The sequence below is a fragment of the Grammomys surdaster genome, unplaced genomic scaffold, assembly GCF_004785775.1.
Source record: "Grammomys surdaster isolate TR1022 unplaced genomic scaffold, NIH_TR_1.0 341, whole genome shotgun sequence".
NCBI lineage: Eukaryota > Metazoa > Chordata > Mammalia > Rodentia > Muridae > Grammomys > Grammomys surdaster.
In genome coordinates, this window is record NW_021604760.1 from 2611994 (window position 1) to 2634131 (window position 22138).

General features: G+C 38.9%; 1 protein-coding gene across 1 annotated transcript in view; it reads left to right on the plus strand.

Annotated features, from left to right (window-relative positions):
- Dock7 (dedicator of cytokinesis 7) overlaps positions 1-22138 on the plus strand; it is a 198439-nt gene that overhangs the window by 92931 nt on the left and 83370 nt on the right. The window contains exons 15-18 of the mRNA XM_028778777.1: positions 11542-11659; positions 14865-14935; positions 18220-18358; positions 19351-19452. Of these exons, the coding sequence (XP_028634610.1) occupies positions 11542-11659; positions 14865-14935; positions 18220-18358; positions 19351-19452 (430 nt within the window). The remainder of the gene's footprint in view (positions 1-11541; positions 11660-14864; positions 14936-18219; positions 18359-19350; positions 19453-22138) is intronic.

Below are 22138 nucleotides of genomic sequence, written 5' to 3' on the forward strand. Positions count from 1 at the left end.
ATATGTGTGTTGTGTGTGTATGAGTATGGTGTATGTATATGTGTGTGGTGTGATGTGAGTGTATGTATGGTGTGTGTGTATGTGAGTGTGTGTGGTATGTGTGTGATGTATATGTGGGGGGTGTGGGGGTGTGTAGTGTGTATATATGGTATTTGTATGTGTAGTGTGTATATATGGTATGTGTGTGCTGAGTGTGTGTGTGTGTGTGTGTGTGTGTGCGTGCTCACAGCATGTTGCAGGTTAGAGGACAACCAACAGCAGCAGTCTACACTCCTTCCATCTGCAGTTGCCAGTCTTAGTGGCAATCATGTTTACCTGCTGAGCCATCTCAGCGGTCCAAATCTTCCTTTGATTCCCTGTGGTTTAACATTCTGTATAATATTTATGGGGTGACTAATAAATATTTCAGTTGGCTAGTTGTAATCATCTTTGATTTCTCCTTTTCATTAAAACTATGTATGCTATATGGACCATGCTAGCTAGGTTAACTAGTTAACTAGTTAACCCTCTTTAAATTGCATTGTACCCTTGTATTTTGAGTACTGTCCTCCATTTCATTAGTATTTGTGGATGAATGCTTTTTTAAAAAGACATTCTTATCTCTTATTGGAAATTTTATGGTTTTTCACTATTAAAAATATTTAAAGTAAAAAATATATATATTTAAAGTAGAAAGATATTTTTAAAAACTCTTAAATCCACGTGTGCTAGTATTTTAAAAATACGGTTTTGCCTACCTTCTCTCTTTTGCTTCTCCCTTCCTTGTTGCTCCCCCCACACACACACAAGAATTTCCCACCGGCATGATAGTATGATAGTGACTCTCCACATCCCTGCTCTGGAGTCTGTCCCCCCCCCACTAGATCCTCTTCCATCAGTAAATACTGCTGCACGTTGTCAAGGGAGTCCATAGTAATTAACCAGTCCAATAGATTGAATATCCTTTACCCAGAATGCTTGAGACTATAACTGTCTGATAGTTTGAGATTCTTTAGAATACTTGTGTATGTACTAAAATATCTTGGGGGCTAAAACCAAAGTCTAAGTGTGGAATTCATTTATGGTTCATATATATAGTGCGTGAAGGAAATTTATGCAATATTTGAAATAATACATTGTATTTTTTTATTTTTTCCTTTTTTATTGCATATTTTCTTTTTCTTTTTTTATGTATATAGTTTATTTTTTTCAAATTGTAATTTACACTCATTCACACAAGGGTTATAAACACAAAAAGGCAGGAAGTGGGGAAGGGGATGACACTGGAGTGTGGGTGTTCAGGGGGAATACAGATATCTTTCAGAACAGGGTATTGGCTGGGTGAGGGTTCAGGGGACAGGTCACTATGACTCTGCCTATGATTCACTTGTCCTTATCTAAGTTGGCAATATCTGCCAAGGCTACCTATTTACAAGGTCTATGACTACTCAGGCTGGTAAATTGTCACAAAAACTGCCTGTTTACAATAGCTTATAGCCATCTGTTTCAATGTTTTTCCACAGAGACCCAAGACTTGGTGTTAGTATACATGTATGACAGGCCTATTGCTGATTTTAGGCCTATGGCTGATGTTAGGCCTTCAGTGTGTAAGCAGGGCTGCCCTTGACATCTCCTCCCTTCTCTAAGTATAGAAGGGCTGTGGCGATTCTAATCTTGTGAAGGTGTGGATAGAGGCCTGACCTCCAGTAATTGAAGGGGACCTTGTAATGGCTTCGGTCCCCCTGTCATTGTCCAGTGAGGCATGAGGGCCATACCCTTCCCAATGTCTTTTTCCTGGAGAGGGGATACTTTTGACATCAACCCCTATGCAGTCAGGCTTGTCCCTCAGGGAACCCAGAGAGATATTTTTAACTTTTATTAATATTCCCTTGCAGTGCTTAGCCTTGCAGCCTAAGCAAGAATTCAGGTCGCCTGTCAGAGGGGGTTCTGGGTGGCCCCTCTCTGCCTGGTCTAGGGGTGGAAGTACCCTCTTTTAGGTTGGGTCGAGATGGGTTTTGGGAATACCCTGTATAAAGTAACAACCTCATCTAGAGTCTCATGGTCCTCCGTAGCTAACCTATGATAATGTATCTGAGTAGGTTTTGCTACCAAATTATTTATCTGTTGTTTCACAGAGTTAGTCCGCCTATTTGAGGCCCAGGGACCAGCAGAAATAAGCAAAAAGAACCCAAATAATGGTCCCAAGATGAGAGGAGGTAGGGTTGATAACCCTGGAGAGGTTGAAAACCAATTCTTGTACCAGCATTCATCAGTCTCTTTCTCTCTCTGTCTTTTCTCAGGGCCTTCTCTGACCTATTTCATGCTTTCTTTAACCATCCCTGTCTTGTCTATGTAAAGGCAATATTATTCTTTAAGGGTTGTACACAGTCAAGAGCTGTACACAGCCTTTTCTATTATAATAGAGTAAATCAAGTCCAATAAGGATATTTGCGATTTTTGTAGGTCTCTTCAGACAGTGAAATGAGGGATTTCTTCAGATTAATGATGTCAATCTCTAGCTGTTTGATGTTCTTGTCAATGGCCCTTCAAAGGTCTGAGTAGTATAAGTTCGGAGGCCAGCAAAACATCACAGGTGATTCATTTTTACCTGGAAAGGAAAAAGAAGGGAATTCTCAGGGAGATTTCTCTTCCCTGGATGTAAATTGTTATTCATTTTATTTATGGTTGGGCCTGGCTTTGTGGGGGTATCTATTTATTTCATTAATCTTTTTGGTAGCCAATTAGCTGTGCCTTCTGTGGTATCAAACAGGCATATCAATCCTCAGCCCCATAAGGGAACTGGGTCTGCGCTATTCCCTTTAAGGGTAAGAGTGTCCTTCCCCATATCTGTGGCATAGTTTTTATTGGTCTCGGTGATGCCAGAGGCAGTCAGCAGCAGATTTGCCATGAGCTTTCAGTTTTAGAGAGTTAAAGGTGACCAAGGTATGATGGAGAGTATTTCAGGGGGACTCCTGGGTGGGGGGTACCGTTCCCCCTCTTTTGTTTGTAAAGCCAATTTTTCAGGGTTCTTGTAAAATCAGGGCAGAAGCACCAACCGCCGCTCCTTCCACACTAAGAGAGTCATGCAGACATTATTTAAAGAAATATAAATCTATATTAATAATCCCTTTTATCAAAGGACTGTTATAGCACAGCCGACAACTAATCAGACTATATAATATATCGATTAATAATAGCTTCTTCTACTTTTTTTGAGATTACTACTCTTTTGTCAATTAATTGTTAAGAGAAATTAGGATTTACATGTCTCTTGAGAATATTAAACAGAGACTTAAATTCTTTTGTGGAAAGCTTAAAATAAGATCTTAGCCAGTTAGCATCTCTTAGAAACTTTTGAAAATAATATGAATTAAGTAAACTCTCTCTTTTTTTTTCAGACCCTTTATCTGTTTTTTTTTTTAATTGGATATTTTACGTATTTAACTTTCAATGTTATCTCCTCTCCCATTCTCCCCCAAAATTCCTTATCCCATACCCACTCCTCCTATTTTTATGAGGGTGTGCTCCAAACAACTTCCCAGCCCCATCTCCCTGCTCTCGAATTCCCAAACACTAGGGAATCCAAACTTTCGGGGACCATGGCCCTCCACTTACACTGATGTCTGACAAGGCCACCCTCAGTTACCTATACAGGTGGAGGCATGAGTCCCTCCCTTTGTGCTCTCAGGCTGGAGATTTAGACTTGGGGAGCTCTGGTTGAAACTTTTAATACTCCTTCTAGAAAGGACCAAAGCACCCACACTTTGGTCTTCCTTCTTCTTCTTGAGTTTCATGTGGTCTTATGTGTTGTGTCTTAGGTATTGTGAGCTTTTGGGCTAATATCCACTTATCAGTGAGTACATACCATGTATGTTCTTTTGAGATTGAGTCACCTCACTCAGGATGATATTTTCCAGCTCCATCCATTTGCCTAAGAATTTCATGAAATCATTGTTTTTAATAGCTGAGTAGTACTCCATTGTATAAATGTACCACATTTTCTGCATCCGTTCTTCTGTTGAAGGACATCTGGGTTCTTTCCAACTTCTGGCTATTATAAATAAGGCTGCTATGAACATAGTGGAGCATGTGTCCCTGTTGCATGTTGAAACATCTTTTGGGTATATGCCCAGGAGTGGAATAACTGGGTCCTCAGGTAACACTATGTTCAATTTTCTGAGATACCGCCAGACTGCTTTCCATAGTGGTTGTACCAATTTACAATTCCACCAGCAGTGGAGGAGTGTTCCTCTTTCTCCACATCCTCACCAACATCTGCTGTCACCTGTGTTTTTGATCTTAGCCATTCTGACTGGTGTGAGGTGGAATCTCAGGGTTGTTTTCATTTGCATTTCCCTGATGACTAAGGATGCTGAACACTTCCTTAGGTGCTTCTCAACAATTCGAGCTTCCTCAGTTGAGAATTCCTTGTTCAGCTCTGTGCTCCATTTTTTAATAGGGTTCTTTGATTTGTCTAGAGTCTAATTTCTTCAGTTCTATGTACACCTTGGACATTAGCCCTTTATCAGATGTAGGGTTGGTGAAGATCTTTTCCCAATCTGTTGGTTGCTGCTCTGTCCTATTGACTGTGTCCTTTGCTTTACAGAAGCTTTGAAGTTTTATGAGGCCCCATTTATCAATTCTTGGTCTTAGAGCACAAACCATTGGTGTTTTGTTTAGGAACTTTTCTCCTGTACCCATGTGTTTGAGGCTTTTCCCCAGTTTCTCTTCTATTAGTTTCAGTGTAGCTGGTTTTATGTGGAGATCCTTGATCCACTTGGAATTGAGTTTTGTACAAGGAGATAAGTATGGATCAATTTGCATTCTTCTACATGCTGACCTCCAGTTGGACCAGCACCATTTGTTGAAAATGCTGTCTTTTTCCCACTGGATGGTTTCAGTTCCTTTGTCAAAGATCAAGTGACCATAGGTATGGGGGGTTCATTTCTGGGTCTTCTATTCTATTCTATTGATCCTCCTGCCTGTCTCTGTTCCAATAACATGCAGTTTTTATCACTATTGCTTTGTAGTACAGCTTGAAATCAGGGATGGTGATTCCTCCAGAAGTTCTTTTATTGCTGAGAGTAGTTTTTGCTATCCTGGGTTTTTTGTTATTCCAAATGAATTTTAAGATTGCTATTTCTATTTTTGTGAAGAATTGAGTGGGAATTTTGATGGGGATTGCATTAAATCTGTAGATGGCTTTTGACAAGATGGCCATTTTTACTATATTAATCCTTCCAATCCATGAGCATGGGAGATCTTTCCATCTTCTGAGATCTGTTTCGATTTCTTTCTTCAGGGGCTTGAACTTCTTGTCATACAGGTCTTTGACTTGCTTGGTTAGGTTCACACCAAGGTATTTTATATTATCTGTGACTATTGTGAAAGGTATCATTTCCATAATTTCTTTCTCAGCCAGTTTATCTTTTGAGTAGAGGAAGGCTACTGATTTGCTTGAGTTAATTTTATATCCAGCCACTTTGCTAAAGTTGTTTATCAGGTTTAGGAGTTCTCTGGTGGAAGTTTTGGGGTCACTTAAGTATACTATCATATCATCTGCAAATAGCGATATTTTGACTTCTTCCTTTCCTATTTGTATCCCTTTGACTTCTTTTTGCTGTCTAATTGCTCTGGCTAAGACTTCAAGTACTATATTGAATAGGTAGGGGGAGAGTGGGCAACCTTGTCTAGTCCCTGATCTTAGTGGGACTGCTTCAAGTTTCTTTCCATTTAGTTTGATGTTGGCTACTGGTTTGCTGTATATTGCTTTTACTATGTTTAAGTATGGTCCTTGAATTCCTGATCTTTCCAAGACTTTTATCATGAAGGGATGTTGAATTTTGTCAAATGCTTTCTCAGCATCTAGTGATATGATCATGTGGCTTTTTTCTTTGAGTTTGTTTATAAAATGGATTACATTGATGGATTTCCGAATATTGAACCATCCCTGCATTCCTGGGATAAAACTTACTTGATCATGATGGATGATCGTTTTGATGTGTTCTTGGATTCGGTTTGCTAGAATTTTATTGAGTATTATTGCATCAATGTTCATAAGGGAGATTGGTCTGAAGTTCTCTTTCTTTGTTGGGTCTTTGTGTGGTTTAGGTATGAGCGTAATTGTGGCTTCATAGAATGAATTGGGTAGTGTTCCTTCTGTTTCTATTTTGTGGAATAGTTTGAAGAGAATTGGTATTAGGTCTTCCTTGAAGGTCTGATAGAATTCTGCACTAAAACCGTCTGGTCCCGGACTTTTTTTTGTGGAGAGACTTTTAATGACTGCTTCTATTTCTTTTGGGGTTATGGGACTGTTTAGGTGGTTTATCTGGTCCTGATTTAACATTGGTAACTGGTATTTGTCTAGAAAATTGTCCATTTCATCCAGATTTTCCAATTTTGTTGAGTATAGGCTTTTGTAGTAGGATCTAATGATTTTTTGAATTTCCTCAGTTTCTGTTGTTATGTCGCCCTTTTCAGTTCTGATTTTATTAATTTGGATACTGTCTCTCTGTCCTCTGATTAGTCTGGCTAGGGGTTTATCTATCTTGTTGATTTTCTCAAAGAACCAGCTCCTGGTTTTATTAATTCTTTGTATAGTTCTTTTTGTTTCTATTTGGTTGATTTCAGCCCTGAGTTTGATTATTTCCTGCCTTGTATTCCTCTTGGGTGTATTAGCTTCTTTTTGTTCTAGGGCTTTCAGGTGTGTTGTCAAGCTGCTAGTGTAAGCTCCCTCCAGTTTCTTTTTGTATGCACTTAGAGCTATGAATTTTCCTCTTAGCACTGCTTTCATTGTATCCCATAGGTTTTGGTATGATGTGTCATCATTTTCATTAAATTCTAAAAAGTCTTTAGTTTCTTTCTTTATTTCTTCCCTGACCAGATTATCAATGAGTAGGGTGTTGTTCAGTTTCCATGTCAATGTGGGCTTTCCATTGTCTTTGTCGTTATTGAAGACCAGCCTTAGACCATGGTGATCTGATAGGATGCAAGGGATTATTTCAGTTTTTTCAAATCTGTTTAGGCCTGTTTTGTGCCCAATTATATGGTCTATTTTGGAGAAGGTACCATGAGGTGTTGAGAAAAAGGCATATTCTTTTGCTTTAAGATTAAATGTTCTATAGATATCTGTTAGGTCCATTTGGTTTATAACTTCTGTTAGTTTCACTCTATCACTGTTTAGTTTCTGTTTCCATGATCTATCCATTCCTGAGAGTGGGGTGTTGAAGTCTCCCAGTATTATTGTGTGAGGTGCAATGTGTGCTTTGAGCTTTAGTAAGGTTTCTTTTATAAAGGTGGGTGGTCTTGCATTTGGCGCATAGATATTCAGAATTGAGAGTTCATCTTGGTAGATTTTCCTTTGATGAGTATGAAGTGTCCTTCCTTACATTTTTTAATAACTTTTGGTTGAAAGTCGATTTTATTTGATATTATAATTAAAAAAAAAGCTTGTTTACACTGAACTGATTTTTTTTTTTATGATGCCAAGACTTGAAAAGTTTCATTTAAAAAAAAAGTCTAGGCATAGTCCTGCACACCTTTAATTTTGAGACAGACACAGAAGCAGAAGCAGAGGCTGGCAGTTCTCTGTTTTTGAGGTTGCCTTGGTCTACATAGGGAGTTCCAAACCACCCAGTGCTATAGTAATATCCTGTCTCAAAAAAAAAAATGAATTTACTTGGACACGGGAAAAGTTCCTGAACAGAACACCAATGGCTTATGCTCTAAGCTCAAGAATTGACAAATGTGATCTCATAAAATTGCAAAGTTTCTGTAAGACAAAGGACACTGTGTCAATAGGACAAAACGGCAACCAACAGATTCAGAAAATTTTTTACAATCCTACATCCAATAGATGGCTAATATCCAATATATACAAAGAACTCAAGAAATTAGACTCCAGACAACCAAATAATCCTATTAAAAAATGGGGTACAGAGCTAAACAAAGAATTCTCAACTGATATAACTCGAATTGCCGAGAATGGCCTAAAGAAGTGTTTCACATCCTGAGTCATCAGGGAAATGCAAATCAAAACAACCCTGAGATTCCACCTCACACCAGTCAGAATGGCTAAGATCAAAAACTCAGGTGATAGCAGATGCTGGCGAAGGTGTGGAGAAAGAGGAACACTCCTCCATTGTTGGTGGGACTGCAAGATGGTGCAACCACTTTGGAAATCAGTCTGGCGGCTCCTCAGAAAATTGGACATAGCATTACCTGAGGACCCAGCTACACCACTCCTGGGCATATACCCAGAAGATGCTCCAGCATATAACAAGGACATATACATGCTCCACTATGTTCATAGCAGCCTTATTTATAATAGCCAGAAGCCGGAAAGAACCCAGATGTCCTTCAACAGAGGAATGGGTGCAGAAAATGTGGTACATTTATACAATGGAGTACTACTCAGCTATTAAAAACAATGAATTTATGAAATTCTTAGGCAAATGGATTGAACTAGAAAATATCCTGATGTCAGGTAACCCAATCACAAAATAACATACATGGTATGCACTCACTGATAAGTGAATATAAAAGCTCTCAATACCCAAGATATTACTCATAGACCACATGAAGCTCATGAATAAGGAAGATCAAAGTATAGGTGCTTTGGTCCTTCTTAGAAGGAATAACAAAATACCCGTGGGAGCAAATATGTAGACAAAGTATGGGACAGAAACTGAAGTGGGGCCATCCAGAGACTGCGTCACCTGGGTATCCATCCCATGTGCAGTCACCAGAGGTAGACGCTGATGTGGATGCCAGGAAGTGCATGCTGACAGGATCCTGGTATAGCTGTCTCCTTAGAGGTCTCCCAGGCCTGACATATGCAGAGGCGGATGCTCACAGCTAACCATTGAACTGATCATGGGGTTCCCAATGGAGGAGTTTAGAGAAAAGACTGAAGGAGCTAAAAAGGTTTGCAGTCCCATGGGGAGAGCAACAATACCAACCATCCAGAGCTCCCAGGGTCTAAACCAGCAGCCTGGGAGCACATAGGGAGGGACCCATGGCTCCAGCTGTATATGTAGGAGAGTATAGCCTTGTGGGACATAGGTGAGAGAGGAGGTCCTTGGTCCATTAAAGACTGGATGCCCTAGTGTGGAGAATTTGAGGGTGGGGAAGTGGGAGTGGATGTGTTGGTGGGGGCACATCCTCATAGAAGCAGGAGTAGGGGGTTATGGGTGGGGGGAAATGGGGAAAGGGGATAACATCTGAAATATAAATAAAATATCCAATAAAGAAATTAATTAAAAAGTTAGAAGTGCTCAGAGGTTTCAGGCTTAGGAATATTTCAAACTTTTATTTGGGATTTGTAACATCGTGAGGTAAACAGTATATCTCTTTACAGTTATTTTAGTTATACTTGATTATAAAAATATTGTAATGAATTAGTTTCATCAGACTTATCTATTCCTATGTATAATTCTCTTCTTAGACTAGAAGTAAATTTTTTGAATCAAAAACATGTTTTTTAAGAAGTTATATATTGCCATACCACTCTGCCCTAGCAGTTGTTTTTCAGGGTCTTGTTGATATAAAAGCTTTGTTCATCAGCCCTAAGCAATGGTCTTCACATAAAGTCTCTCTGTTTCTCTGTCTGTGTCTCTCTTTCTGTGGATAAGTCATTTAGCTTTTTCATTTTATGCTTCTTTTTCTTTTGTCTTTAATTTATTCACTTTATATCCCGATTGCTGTCCACTCTTCTAGTCCCCCCCCCACAGCCCCTCCCCCATCCTCTCTCCCCTTCTCCTGTGGGAGAGTGGGGTCCTCCCTGAGTCTCCCCTGACCCACCCCAGACTGCACATTAAGTCTCTTTAGGGCTAGATGCTTCTTTTCTCACTGAGGCCAGACAAGCCAGCCTAGTTAAGGGAATGGGTTCCACAGCAGCAGCTTTTGGGACAGGCCCTGCTCCTGTTGGTCCTGACTGAGCTGCACATCCACTACATATATGCAGGGGCCTAGGTCCAACTCATGTATGTTCTTTGATTGGTGGTTCAGTTTCTGAGAATCCACAAGTGTCCAGGTTAGTTGACTCTGTTAGTCTTCCTGTGGACTTCCTATCCCCTTTCAGGCCGTCAGTCCTTCCCTTAACTCTTTCATAAGAGTCCCCAAGCTCCATCCACTGTTTGGCTGTGGGTCTCTGCATCTGTCTGAGTCAGCTGCTGGGTGGAACCTCTCAGAGGACTGCCATGTCTGCAAGTATAACAGAATATCATTAATAGTGTCAGGGATTGGTGCTTGCCCATGAGATGGGTCTCAAGTTGGGCTGGTTATTGGTGGATCATTCCCTCAGTCTATGCTCCATCCCCCACCCCTGCACTTGTAGGCAGGATAAATTTTGGGTCGAAAGTTTTGTGGGTTGGTGTCTCTATCACTCCACTGAGGTTCCTACCTGTGTATAAGAGGTAGCCTCTTCCGGTTCTATACCCCCACTGCTGTGAGTCTCAGCTAAGGTCACTCCCATTGGTTCTTGGGAGCCTCTCCCATGCCGGGTCTCTGGCATGTACTGAAGATGTCTGCCCACTAACCTCCAGCAGCTGCAGACTCCACTCCTTCTCATGGCCATCTGGCCATCTCCCAGGTGTAACTCATTTTTAACCCTTATTCATGTGCTTTTGGTTGAATTATTTCTCTTCTTTATATTTACAGCAGGGATTATTAAATTGTGTAAGATATACAGTTATGAACTGGAAATATGTCTGATACATGCAGGGTAGAATATAATTATTTTATAGTAACTACCTGACACTATTGTATCTTTTATATTATATCCACATACATATATATGTGTACATTTTCATATAAGTTGGTATCCAACTTATTTTTTGAGACAGGATTTCACACTGAGCCTAAAGCTCAAATGAGTAGCTTAGATTGGATGTTGAGTAGGGCCCAGGGGCCTCCTGTCTCTGCCTGCCAATGCTGGTATTACTGGCATGTCTTCAGCTTTTGTGTCAGTTCTGGGGCTTGAACTGAGGTTTCTTGTTTGCATGGCCAGTATTTTACTAATGAGCTATTATTGTGGTTTCTACAATATAGTTTTGAATTATAATGTGGCACATTGTTCCACGTAAGTTTTTTGCTCAGACTCATACCAAAAACACATTTGTGAAGCTTGTTTTGTTTGTATCTGCTTGGAGGACCTAAAATAGAATCAGAAGTGTCATTTAAATTCTTGGTAATGTTTTAGCTCATACTTAATTCTCAGAAGCCTCTTATAGAAGAAAGAAAATGTTTGGAGTCTGATTGGTTTATGATCTGTCTTCTGCTTTGGTGTTTAATTTGCATATGAAAATGAGTAAGCTTTCTGGATTTCAGTTCATTTGTAAAATCAGGATATATTTGGTTGCTTTGTATTTGAGTATTGCTCTAAGGATCAAGTACATGGAAGTATTCAGCACAGGCACTGGCTAATGGTAATTGAATACGTTGTCTTTTTTGTGATATTTAGTGAAAGGCATACAATATTGTTAGATATGTATACATTAGAGCTTATATCCATAATATTCTTAGATATGCACTCACTGTTACTTACACTTCTTGGTTTTACAGAAATCTTCTCTACATTTACCCTCAAAGTCTTAATTTTGCCAACCGTCAAGGTTCTGCCAGAAACATCACGGTGAAAGTCCAGTTTATGTATGGGGAAGACCCGAGCAATGCAATGCCGGTAAGAGCTGCTCTTCACTGTTCTTCTCTTACCCTTTATTCAAATAGATGAGTTTTGTTGTGTTTTATATCACTGATTAGAAGGTCTAAACTGCCATAGAATGTATTCTTTTAAACCATATTTCTGACTGCATCACTTCCTGAGTAGATAGTAATATGCTTATTTCTAGTTATTCATGAGTACTTGGCATATGTGAAGTACTCCCAGAGATGCAAAGATGAATAAATCTTGTAATCGAGAGAAAGCAATACAGTGAGACTGCAGCTATGTCTGTCTAGGGAACTCTCTCAAATAGTAGGTGACTTTGCTTTACATTTGGCACTTGTGATTCTAATTTTCCTCATCCCCTAATTAGGAGAATGGCAGGTGAGGGTGGTAGGAGGTGACGTTGTCCTTTGCAGATGGCTCCTAGAGACTAGACTTGGGTACATATTAGCTATATCTAGGGAGTTGTTAAAATGCCCAGTGTCCAGGCTGAATCTTGCTGGAATTCACTCATCTCTGTGGCTCTAAGCTAAATAGTAATTACAAAGAAAACACCCATTGAGAATTGTGATGTGCTTTATGAAAGATTGACCCAGAGTCGACCAGAAGGTGTTCAGAGGTGGGAGAGGATGCCTGATGGGATAACAAGTAAGCATCTTACCAAGAATTCCTTTCTCCTTGTTCTAACGTGAAGTGGTAGTGACAGTGGGTCTGGAAAGAGGAGCAGGGGAGGTCCAGGACTGTCCCTGAGAGTCATGAGTACATCGAGTACTTTGATGTAAGATAAGTTAGAAGTCTGTTGTGGCTAGCCTGAGGTGATGCTGGACTACCACAACTGCCAGTGCTAATGAATTCAAGTTCTGTGACAGTTGAGATTTTGGGGTAATTGAAGTTAGAAACACAGAATAGGTGTATGCTAGGGCCTATGATTTAGCCTCAGACAGTGCAAATATGATGAAGATACTTGGCTGAGCATGATCAGGTTTTTTAGATTTTTCTACTCACTGGGAAAGATGTCTTTCTTCTTTCCTGTTGCCACACTTGTATCCGAATGTAGATGTCCTTGATACCAGTGAACACAAATTATTCATCTTTGTATTCTCTTGCAGCAGCTATTTCAGGACTTAACATACAACATGTTGAGTTGAATAAATATTTACTGAATAGATGTGGAATTTATTTCTGAAGCTTGAAACTAGCATTTTATTCTTTACTAGATCATTATTTTGACTAAATGAATAAATGTTCTATTTTGATTGAGGTCATATCTGTCCAAGCAGATGCTGTATATGAATTGCCATGTAGGTTTGAGCTTTATGGAAGATGTTGTATATCTCAAAGAATGTTGCATTGTTTACTTTCCAAAATCTTCCATGTCTTAGCACATTCCTGGCATCTTCCACACAGCACTGGGTACACCCCACCAACATGGGCAGTTAGACCCACCCTCTTTTGGTGTTGGGACAGAATTTTCTCGCTCCTTATACAATATGGTTGCCTGTTTATTTATTATATGCATTAGATTGTGAGCTCCTTGAGGGCAGGGACCCTGTCTCACATATATCTGTATCTTGATGCTAGCATAGTGCTTAGCTCTTAATTAGTGTTCAACTCTGTTGCTGAGGGACAGACTACATATCTGATGATCAAAACTGAACACATTCTACTTTGTTCTCTTCTGGTTGCATAGATAAATATTTTGCTTTGTGAAAAGAGATCATTTCTAAATAAAGAAAGATGCTGTGTTCCTTTCACCTGTGTGTTATTATTTATATGAGAATATAATGCTTTTATGTTAGTATAAATGGCAGCTATGAAAAAAATTTATGCATGAACCTAATGCATTTGTTATGTTTTAGACTATGACTGTTCTAGGACTGTTCTCCATATAATCTTTGATTATATAATTGTTAGTAAGACAATTGTTGTGTTTGAAATTATGGCACAGAAATAAAATGTTTTAAAAGCATATTAAGGTGACTAGGTATTGTGATGCTTGCATTTAATCCTAGTATTTGGGATGCTGATATAGGAAGATTGAGAATTTAAAACCAGCCTGGACTACATATCAAATTCAAGTCCAACCTGGGCTACATAATGCAACTCTATCTCAAATTGAAATAAGAACAAAAATAAACAAACAGAAGCATACTAAAGCATTTGAAAATTGATTAAATAGAGCCTATCAGAGGGAGTAAATGTTACTGTATTTGCTACTCGTTTAAAATAGAATCACCTGCTTGAAGTTTTAGAAGAGAAACAAATATCAGTTACCTTCTTTACAAAAGAAATAAGCTGACTTGTTTTACAGTCTGATATCCAAGTGTACCGACATGCTCTGTAAAGAAGGCTGCCAGACTTAGAGTGTTTAATTTGTGGCATTTCTAAACTGTCCTGTCATAGTAGTCATAGTAGTGATGACGATGACATCAATCTCTAACTACGTTGCTGGCTCAGTTTTGTGTAACTACTGTGCATTTTTTATATGTGGTGGATTTAAAACTAACATATGTGCATAAGTCTAAAGTGGAGTGCCTCCATTATGAGGCTGCAGGGTGTATGAGAAGTAAAAGATAAACAGTATAATGTAAAAATAGTACTTTGTATCATTTATAAATGATTGATATTTGATCTTCAGAATGACTCCCATGTTTTAGTAAAGCCACCACGTTGTATATTGATGCCACCATGCTGGGGTAATTTTCTTATTTTAAGTACAAAGTGATGTTATTCCCTGAATGTTCACTTCCTTTAAGAAAAAGGAAAGAGGGCTAAAGATGTAGTTCAGTTGCTAGAGACTTTGCCTAGCATGCATGAAGCCCTGGGTGCATAAAACTAGGCGTGGTGGCACATGCCTATAGTCCCAGCATTAAGGTCAAGGCAGTCCTCAACTACATGTGAAGTTCAAGGCCACCTTTGATTACATGAAGGAAGCCCTGTCTCAAAAAAAACAGGGAAGAGGAAGAGGACAAAAATGTATTTTATTACTCAGTGAATGGAAATATAACTGTAGAAGCTTTCTGAATGGTTGAATGTCAGACGAGTCTATCATTGAGAAGATAGTTAAGCAGTTGAGCTTTTATAAGTAGGCACATTGTTCTTCACTGGGCCAATTTTGCCCATTTTCTCAAGTAGTTATTAAAGCATACAATTCTTACATAGATGTGAACCATCCATCATTTATTACAACCAAGTTTCAACATGCTGTTATTTGTTACAGGTAATCTTTGGTAAATCTAGCTGTTCAGAATTTTCAAAGGAAGCCTATACAGCCGTAGTATATCATAACAGGTACTGAATTACAATATTTCTTTCAAAGTTACTCACTTCTTAGTGGCATTGTTAGCACTCACATTAGTATGTTTACCAAATGCTTTGCTGCACTGAACGTGCCAAATTCACAACTGACATCAGAATGACGATTTTCAGTCTGTAGATGCGCAGCTCTTCTTTGTAGACATGTCAAATGTCAGGTGTTAGACAAGGACGTCTTTTTAAAATTCTGTTTCTTTCTGTATAGTTATTGATTAGTCTGGCCCTTTGATCTCTGCCTTATCATTTTCCTCAGATACTTGCTTATTTTGTTGAACTCTGCTCTGCTCACGCTCCTTGGAGGGGTGATGTGTTCACTCTCCCATGATCCTTTGATTTAGTAGCTCTCTAGGGTTAGTTCTGTGAGAAATTGTTAACCTTGTATAGCTTTTACTTTCTTGTTTCTCTGTGTGTGAGAGGGGTAGTTATTGAATTATTTAAGGGGGGGGAAATCACAAAATTGTCCTAATGGGTGAGCTGTTGCAGAATTATGTATCACATGTAGCAGCTGTAGTCCTTCGTTTCTCTTCTGTTAGCCCCTTTACAGTATTCTTGTGATCATTTTGGTTTGGTTTTATTTTGTATTTTTTCTCTCATGAAACAGTAACTATGGGAGTTTCCTGCAGCTTCTACTTTTTTTCTGCATTTCTAGCTTATTGATTATGGCTGTCACATTTGAGATCTATGATTTCTCTATTCACGACTGAGATCATCTCCACACTTGTCTGCCTTTCCTTCTCTTTCAGTAGTAGCAATGACCCTTCGCCTCTCAGTGTGACTCACTCACATCTGCTCCCAGTACCATTCACTTCTTCAGAATATGGTCAGCTCCTATCTCTTGCCCATCACAGTTGTTTCTTGGCTCTATCCTTACTTTCAAAATGAAGCTTATGCTTCACCTACAACAAGCCCCTGAGCTATTCCCTGGTGCTGTTGTGGTGCTTGCTTTCTGTTCCCATTTAACATCTGTCTCTCTCACCTTTACTTTGCAGCCACAGTTAAGTTCTGTCTACCTTTTGAGATTTTCTGTCTGTAGTGACTTCACACAAAATACTAAATCTTTGCTCACAATTCTGTGTCCATATCTAGGTGATCTCTCTCTGCTGCATTCAATGGAAACGCTTCTATTTTAACATTTAAACAGAACACTTCCAAATTATTTCTAATCTTGACCTTTTGTGTTCATGTATCTTTTCATTGACCAATGAGACACACTGGTTTGCTTGTTCTGTATTCCTGGTTTCCATGTTTGTCTTTACAACACTCTCTGTTTTTAATAATGATACTACCATCTTTCTGGTTCAGAATTTGACATCTTTGATGTTCTCCTTCTGTTCTCTGGAATCTAATCAAAATTTAAGTCTCAATATTCTCCTTCCTGTTTTTTGTGTTCTCTGTTTCTGAGCCTTTCTTGAACCTGTGTTTACTAAACTCTATACGCTCTTTTAGGCCTGTATCACATATCATATTTTGATCTCAAACTGGAAATAGTCTGTTTAACTTTGCTTTTGAAGTACTTAACCTATGTGATTTCCATCAGGAGCCGACAAACATTTTCTATGAAGGACTAAATAGTGTATAATCTAAACCTATGGCTATCTACCATCTCTTGTAGTCACTGAGTTCTGCTACTGTATCACTAAAGCACAGTAGTCAGTCAGTGATGTTACAGTAATGTGCTATGGCTATGGTCTATTAAAAGTTTATTATGGACCCTAAAATTTCAATTTCATATCAAGAAATATTATTATCCAGATTTTTAAAAGCCACTTAAAAATATGAAACCTATTCCTGATCTTCAGGAATATAAAATTAGGTATTATACTGGGGTTTTTGACATCTCTGTCCAATTCATATTTATACAAAGTTACATAGCTTTAAAGGGAAATTGTTGTCTTGTTTATCTTTAAAACAACCACAAAAATAAAAATTTAGTCCAAATGTGACAAACCAACATATTGAAATCAGTAATTCTTACAGATACCTATAATGTGATTTCAGGGAAAAGTGAAGAACCCAGATACTGCATAACGGGAAATATATTTCTATAAAAACAACAATTTCTAAATTTTTTTCACTTTGGCTGGGTCATTATTATTGTTGTTTTAATTATTAGTGGAAATGAAGTGGCAGTACTGCCTGACTTTGCTTATAAATCCAAGTTTTTATGATTCAGTGATGATTGGTGAGTTTAGTAGTAACAAGAGACGTGCCTTAGAAAATGTTCACTAGACATCAGACTCTCAGCAAGCATTAGCACTTTCTTGTTACCTTATTTAAGGCCTAATTCCACTTAGTGTTTTGTGATCAACTTCACACCTGCCATTGTAGTTTTAAGGCTTGTTTGAACAAGAAGAATATTGAGTGATCGACATCTGAGAAAGAAACTTACCTGGCAGGATGGACAGCCTTCACTTTAAAGGTGGTTGGAACCATATGGCTTAGCTGTATTTCCACTGAGTATAATTCTGAAAGATGCTGAGGATGGAAAAGTAAGATGCCTCCATTGAGTTGTATTTTTTATTTGTATATCAAGAAAAACAGCCAAGATTCTATTAAAGTGTCCCTTGAGGCAACTCCTTGTGTTGAGAAGAAGTATCATGAACATCAAGCATGACATTCTTTTTATTAATGTAATGGTTAGGAGTACTTCTATGCTGTTGGACAAGTTCAATTTGCAGGCTTTCTCTGATTTTGTCTTTATTGTCTACTGCGTCCACAGTAGTCAGTGTGCTAACATTATTTATTCCTTTTAACAATGGAACATTTGAAAGAAAGCATTCCACAGAGAGCCTAACTTAATGTTTAGGTATCTTTAGAGATACCCCTCACAAAGGGTATCTTTGCTGGTACCCTAGCAAAAGGAAAATGGTATGGCTTAAAAATATATGCCCAAAATACTTGTTTGACTTCTCTGTGTAGTGGGTACCAAGTTTGGCTCATAAATATAGTACAGTGTCCATTGTGATGGAGATCTCATTATCTAGATGGTAATTATTAATGAATTTTCAAAAAGCAGGATACCTTAGCTCATTCATAAAAACATTATGAACAATTTCAGAAACAGTGTTTGCTCCCTCACCTGAAAGTAGAAGTTAATTATTTAGAAATGAGGATGATGAAAAAACTTCCCTGGAGTAGAGAAAAGACTATGCATGAACCTAAGTTAATCTTAAGGCCAGTCAGATAAGCAAATGCAGTCATTATCCATTTTAAACAAATTAATGACTATTGATTTTTGTTTTGTATTTCTTTGTATGAAGGTCTCCTGATTTTCACGAGGAAGTCAAGGTCAAACTCCCTGCCACATTAACCGACCATCACCACTTGCTCTTTACGTTTTACCATGTTAGTTGTCAACAGAAACAAAACACTCCTCTTGAGACTCCAGTTGGATATACAGTAAGTCTTTCTGTTATTGTGTTACATTTATGTTGAGGGATTGTAAATGTCTTGAAATATTTATGAAGTGTAGTACTCCATAGATGTTTCCTGTTGTTCAGTGCTGCCCATTGGATTCTCTGTAATGTAAAACTCTACTGTTAAGGAAGCATCCCCAACAAAGATGCTCGCTAATGTCCTTAGCTAGTTAGTAACGTTCATAAAGGCTAAGGTGTTGTTTCTGATTGTTGGGTGTTTTCCTAAGATGCAGTATAAACATAATAGATTTAATGAGAGGATGATTCAAATGAATAAAAGAAACCCGTAGACAAGAAATGAACGCCTTTGGATAGTTAAGAAAAACTAATTATGGTCATACTGTCAAGGTTAACATACAGTGAAGGTCAGCGTAAGGTGCTGTCATACAATTTTGTTGTAGAATTTACCTTTAACTTAAATTTATATTTGATTCAATATTTTTGTCTCTTAATATTTGTGACAGAAATTATGCTAACTGCTAGGAAATATATTTATACTTTTATTTCTAGTATTCAAGGTTTTCTCTGTTTAAAGTGAAACTATTGTTTTTAAATTGATTTTGTAGCCTTTTCTAGAACTGATTCTTCCTTGGATAATAAGGCCATGTACTAAATATTTGGAATTTTCATGAATTAAATACCGTAAGGGAAGTGGAGTGCTGAAGGCCCATCGTTACTTAGATAGTTATATTCGTAATGCTTGTTGACATGAGAGAAAGTTCGATGAGTTACATTCTTTTTTGTTGTTGTTGTTTTTGTTTTTTTTTGAGACAGGGTTTCTCTGTATATCTCTGGCTGTCCTGGAACTCACTTTGTAGACCAGGCTGGCCTCGAACTCAGAAATCAGCCTGCCTCTGCCTCCCAAGTGCTGGGATTAAAGACATGCGCCACCACTGCCCGGCAATGAGTTACATTCTTAAAGCCAACTGTCCACATAATGATTTCAAAACAGACACCTGTCTCTTTTATTTCAAGTGGATACCAATGCTGCAGAATGGGCGGTTGAAGACGGGGCAGTTTTGCCTGCCAGTCTCCCTGGAAAAACCACCACAGGCTTATTCAGTGCTTTCTCCCGAGGTCAGTGCCTTTCAGCATGTTTAACTCTCCAGACTGAATGAAAAAAGATTTTGATCATAAAAATGTTTACCAAACAAAGATTTGCTGTTTCTTCTATGTGAATGCACACAATAGAATGTTTTTCATTGATAATTACAATTTTTCTTTCTAAAGTATGGTAGCAAACTAGTTCCTACATGGCTAAGGCAGGAGAATTGACACGAGTTTGAAGCTAGCCTGAACTACATCATGAATGTATAAACATGGTATTTGTTTACAGACTGTAGCTCAAGTTGCCTTTCAAATAAACATATATATAACATCCCACCAGGCTATCTCTCTGTCCCTCATACTGTGTTCTGTCACCCATTCTGGTCTCTCTGTCACACACCCTGTTCTTCCTGAGGCTTGTCACTGCCCTCTACTGCCAGTGCCGCATCTCAAGACCTATTTTTCATTTTCATCAGTTACTCAAAAACCTCTTCAGAGAAGTCATCTGTGATTATTCTGTCTAAGAGGCAGCCACTAACTCCTGACCTTCTCACTTTGTCTTTTTTCTCTTTGTACTTTTCACCATTGGCTGTTAACTTAACGTTTATCTGTCTATAGAGTGTAACTTCTGCGAGGGTAGGATATCTGTACATATTCACAGTGGTACTTGGTTCATTATAGTCCCTTGTGAGCAGCTAGGAAACATACATGCTTTCTACTCCCAGCCTTCTGTCTGTTTTCCAGGCACCTTTTTCAGTGTGTGTGTGGCATTGTTATGCAAAAGCATACCTTTTTTCCTAAGAGTAACTACTGCTTACTCTTTATTTGCTGTTGTTCGAAACAAATCATATTTTAGAGGAAATTTATATAACAAAGTGTATTTTTGTGAAAATTAAGTATGGATTTGTTTTTACCGAAATAATTTTCAAGTGCAAAGCCAATTTCTGAAGCAAGGCCAGTGGTTTTCTTGTAGGAACTGTGGTATAAATGTTCATCTAAGAGCATAGCTGTCTCCTTAGAGGTCTACCAGAGCCTGACATATACAGAGGCAGATGCTCACAGCTAACCATTGAACTGATCATAGGGTTCCCAATGGAGGAGTGAGAGAGAAGACTGAAGGAGCTGAAAGGGTTTGAGGCCCCATGAGGAGAACAACAATACCAACCTACCAGAACTCCCAGGGCTTAAACCACCAGCCTGGGAGCACTTAGGGAGGGATCCATGGCTCTAGCTGTATATGGAGGGGAGGATGGCCTTGTCGGGTATAGGTAGGAGAGGAAGTCCTCATTCTAGTGAAGGCTGGATGCCCCAGTGTGGAGGAATTCGTGGGTGGGGAGGTGGGAGTGGGCAGATGGGTTGGGGCACATCCTCATAGAAGCAGGAGGAGGGGGGATAGGATAGGGGGTTCTTGGGTGGGGGGGAAAAGGGGTTACATCTGAAATGTAAATAAAATATCCAATAAAAAAAGTGAAAAAAAAAGAGCATGCTGGCCGTCTGCAGGTACAAATGCTCATACGAGAGCATGCTGGCTGTCTGCAGATGTGGATAACATACATGAACGAAACAATCAGCACTAGAGCGATGGCTCAGCAGTTACGAGCTTCCTCTTCCAGAGGATCTAAGGATTGATTCTCAGCACCCGTGGAGCAGTTAACCACTGTCTGCAATTGTCACAGAGGATCAGACTCTCTTTTGGCCTCCATGGGGACTGTACAAATGTACATGCAGGCAAAACATTCATACACATAACAGAACACAGTAGATTTTTAAAAATAAGAATAAAAGTTTTATAGTGGCACATACATATAAAGGTGCCATGGTGAAACCCATTACTTTATATACCAGAATTCCTGAAAAGTTAGACTTTTATAATTGTGATAATAAACGTTTTTAGTTTTAAATAATATGGAAAATACATTTCTTGAGGTGAGCCAGACACAGAAAGATAAGCACAAATGTTCTCTCTCATATGAAGATAGCATGTGTGTGTGTGTGTAAGTAAATACAAGTTAAAGCTTAAAAACCCAGAAAGATACCCAGAGAGGATAAAAAGACCTGCTGAGGATTGTGTGGGGTGCATAGAAGGGCATGCACAGTGGAGAGGCCACCGGCTGGGGAACACCAACTGAAACATCCTCCCTTCCTCCCTTTCCTCCGCCCTCCTTCCGCCTCTTCCTCCCTGTGCTGAGTATGATACCCAGGGCTTTTTACATCCTAGACAAGTATGCTACCATTGAGCAAAATCCCCAGCCCATTCGATGAATTTAAACTTTTCTGTGTTATTAGGGCTTAATGCTGGGCTTTACATGCAACCATGCTTAAGTACTAAGAAACTTACTTTTCTAGTAAAATTATTTCTTTAATTTTACCTTGTAATTATTATTTAAAGCTCTTAAAATGTTTTTTAATATAGCTTTATATTCTTCATCTTCTCAATCTTTTGACTGTTTAAACACACCCTGAACCCATAAGCACTCTTTGTTGGGTCCCACTCCCAAAGCTGAGGGAGTCAGCTTCGCAGCTCTGTGGCAGATACCCGAGAGAGACTGTATGAAGGAAGTAAATACTATAGTGGCTTACAGTTTGTGTGCCTGTGTTGCTCTGAAGTTGTGAGAAGGCAAAAGAACATCATGGTATTCCAAGGGAGGGAGAGCATAATTCCTCACTTGGGACAGCAGCAGAAGAGGAAGGGTCCTGGGCAAGGGAGATCTTGAGC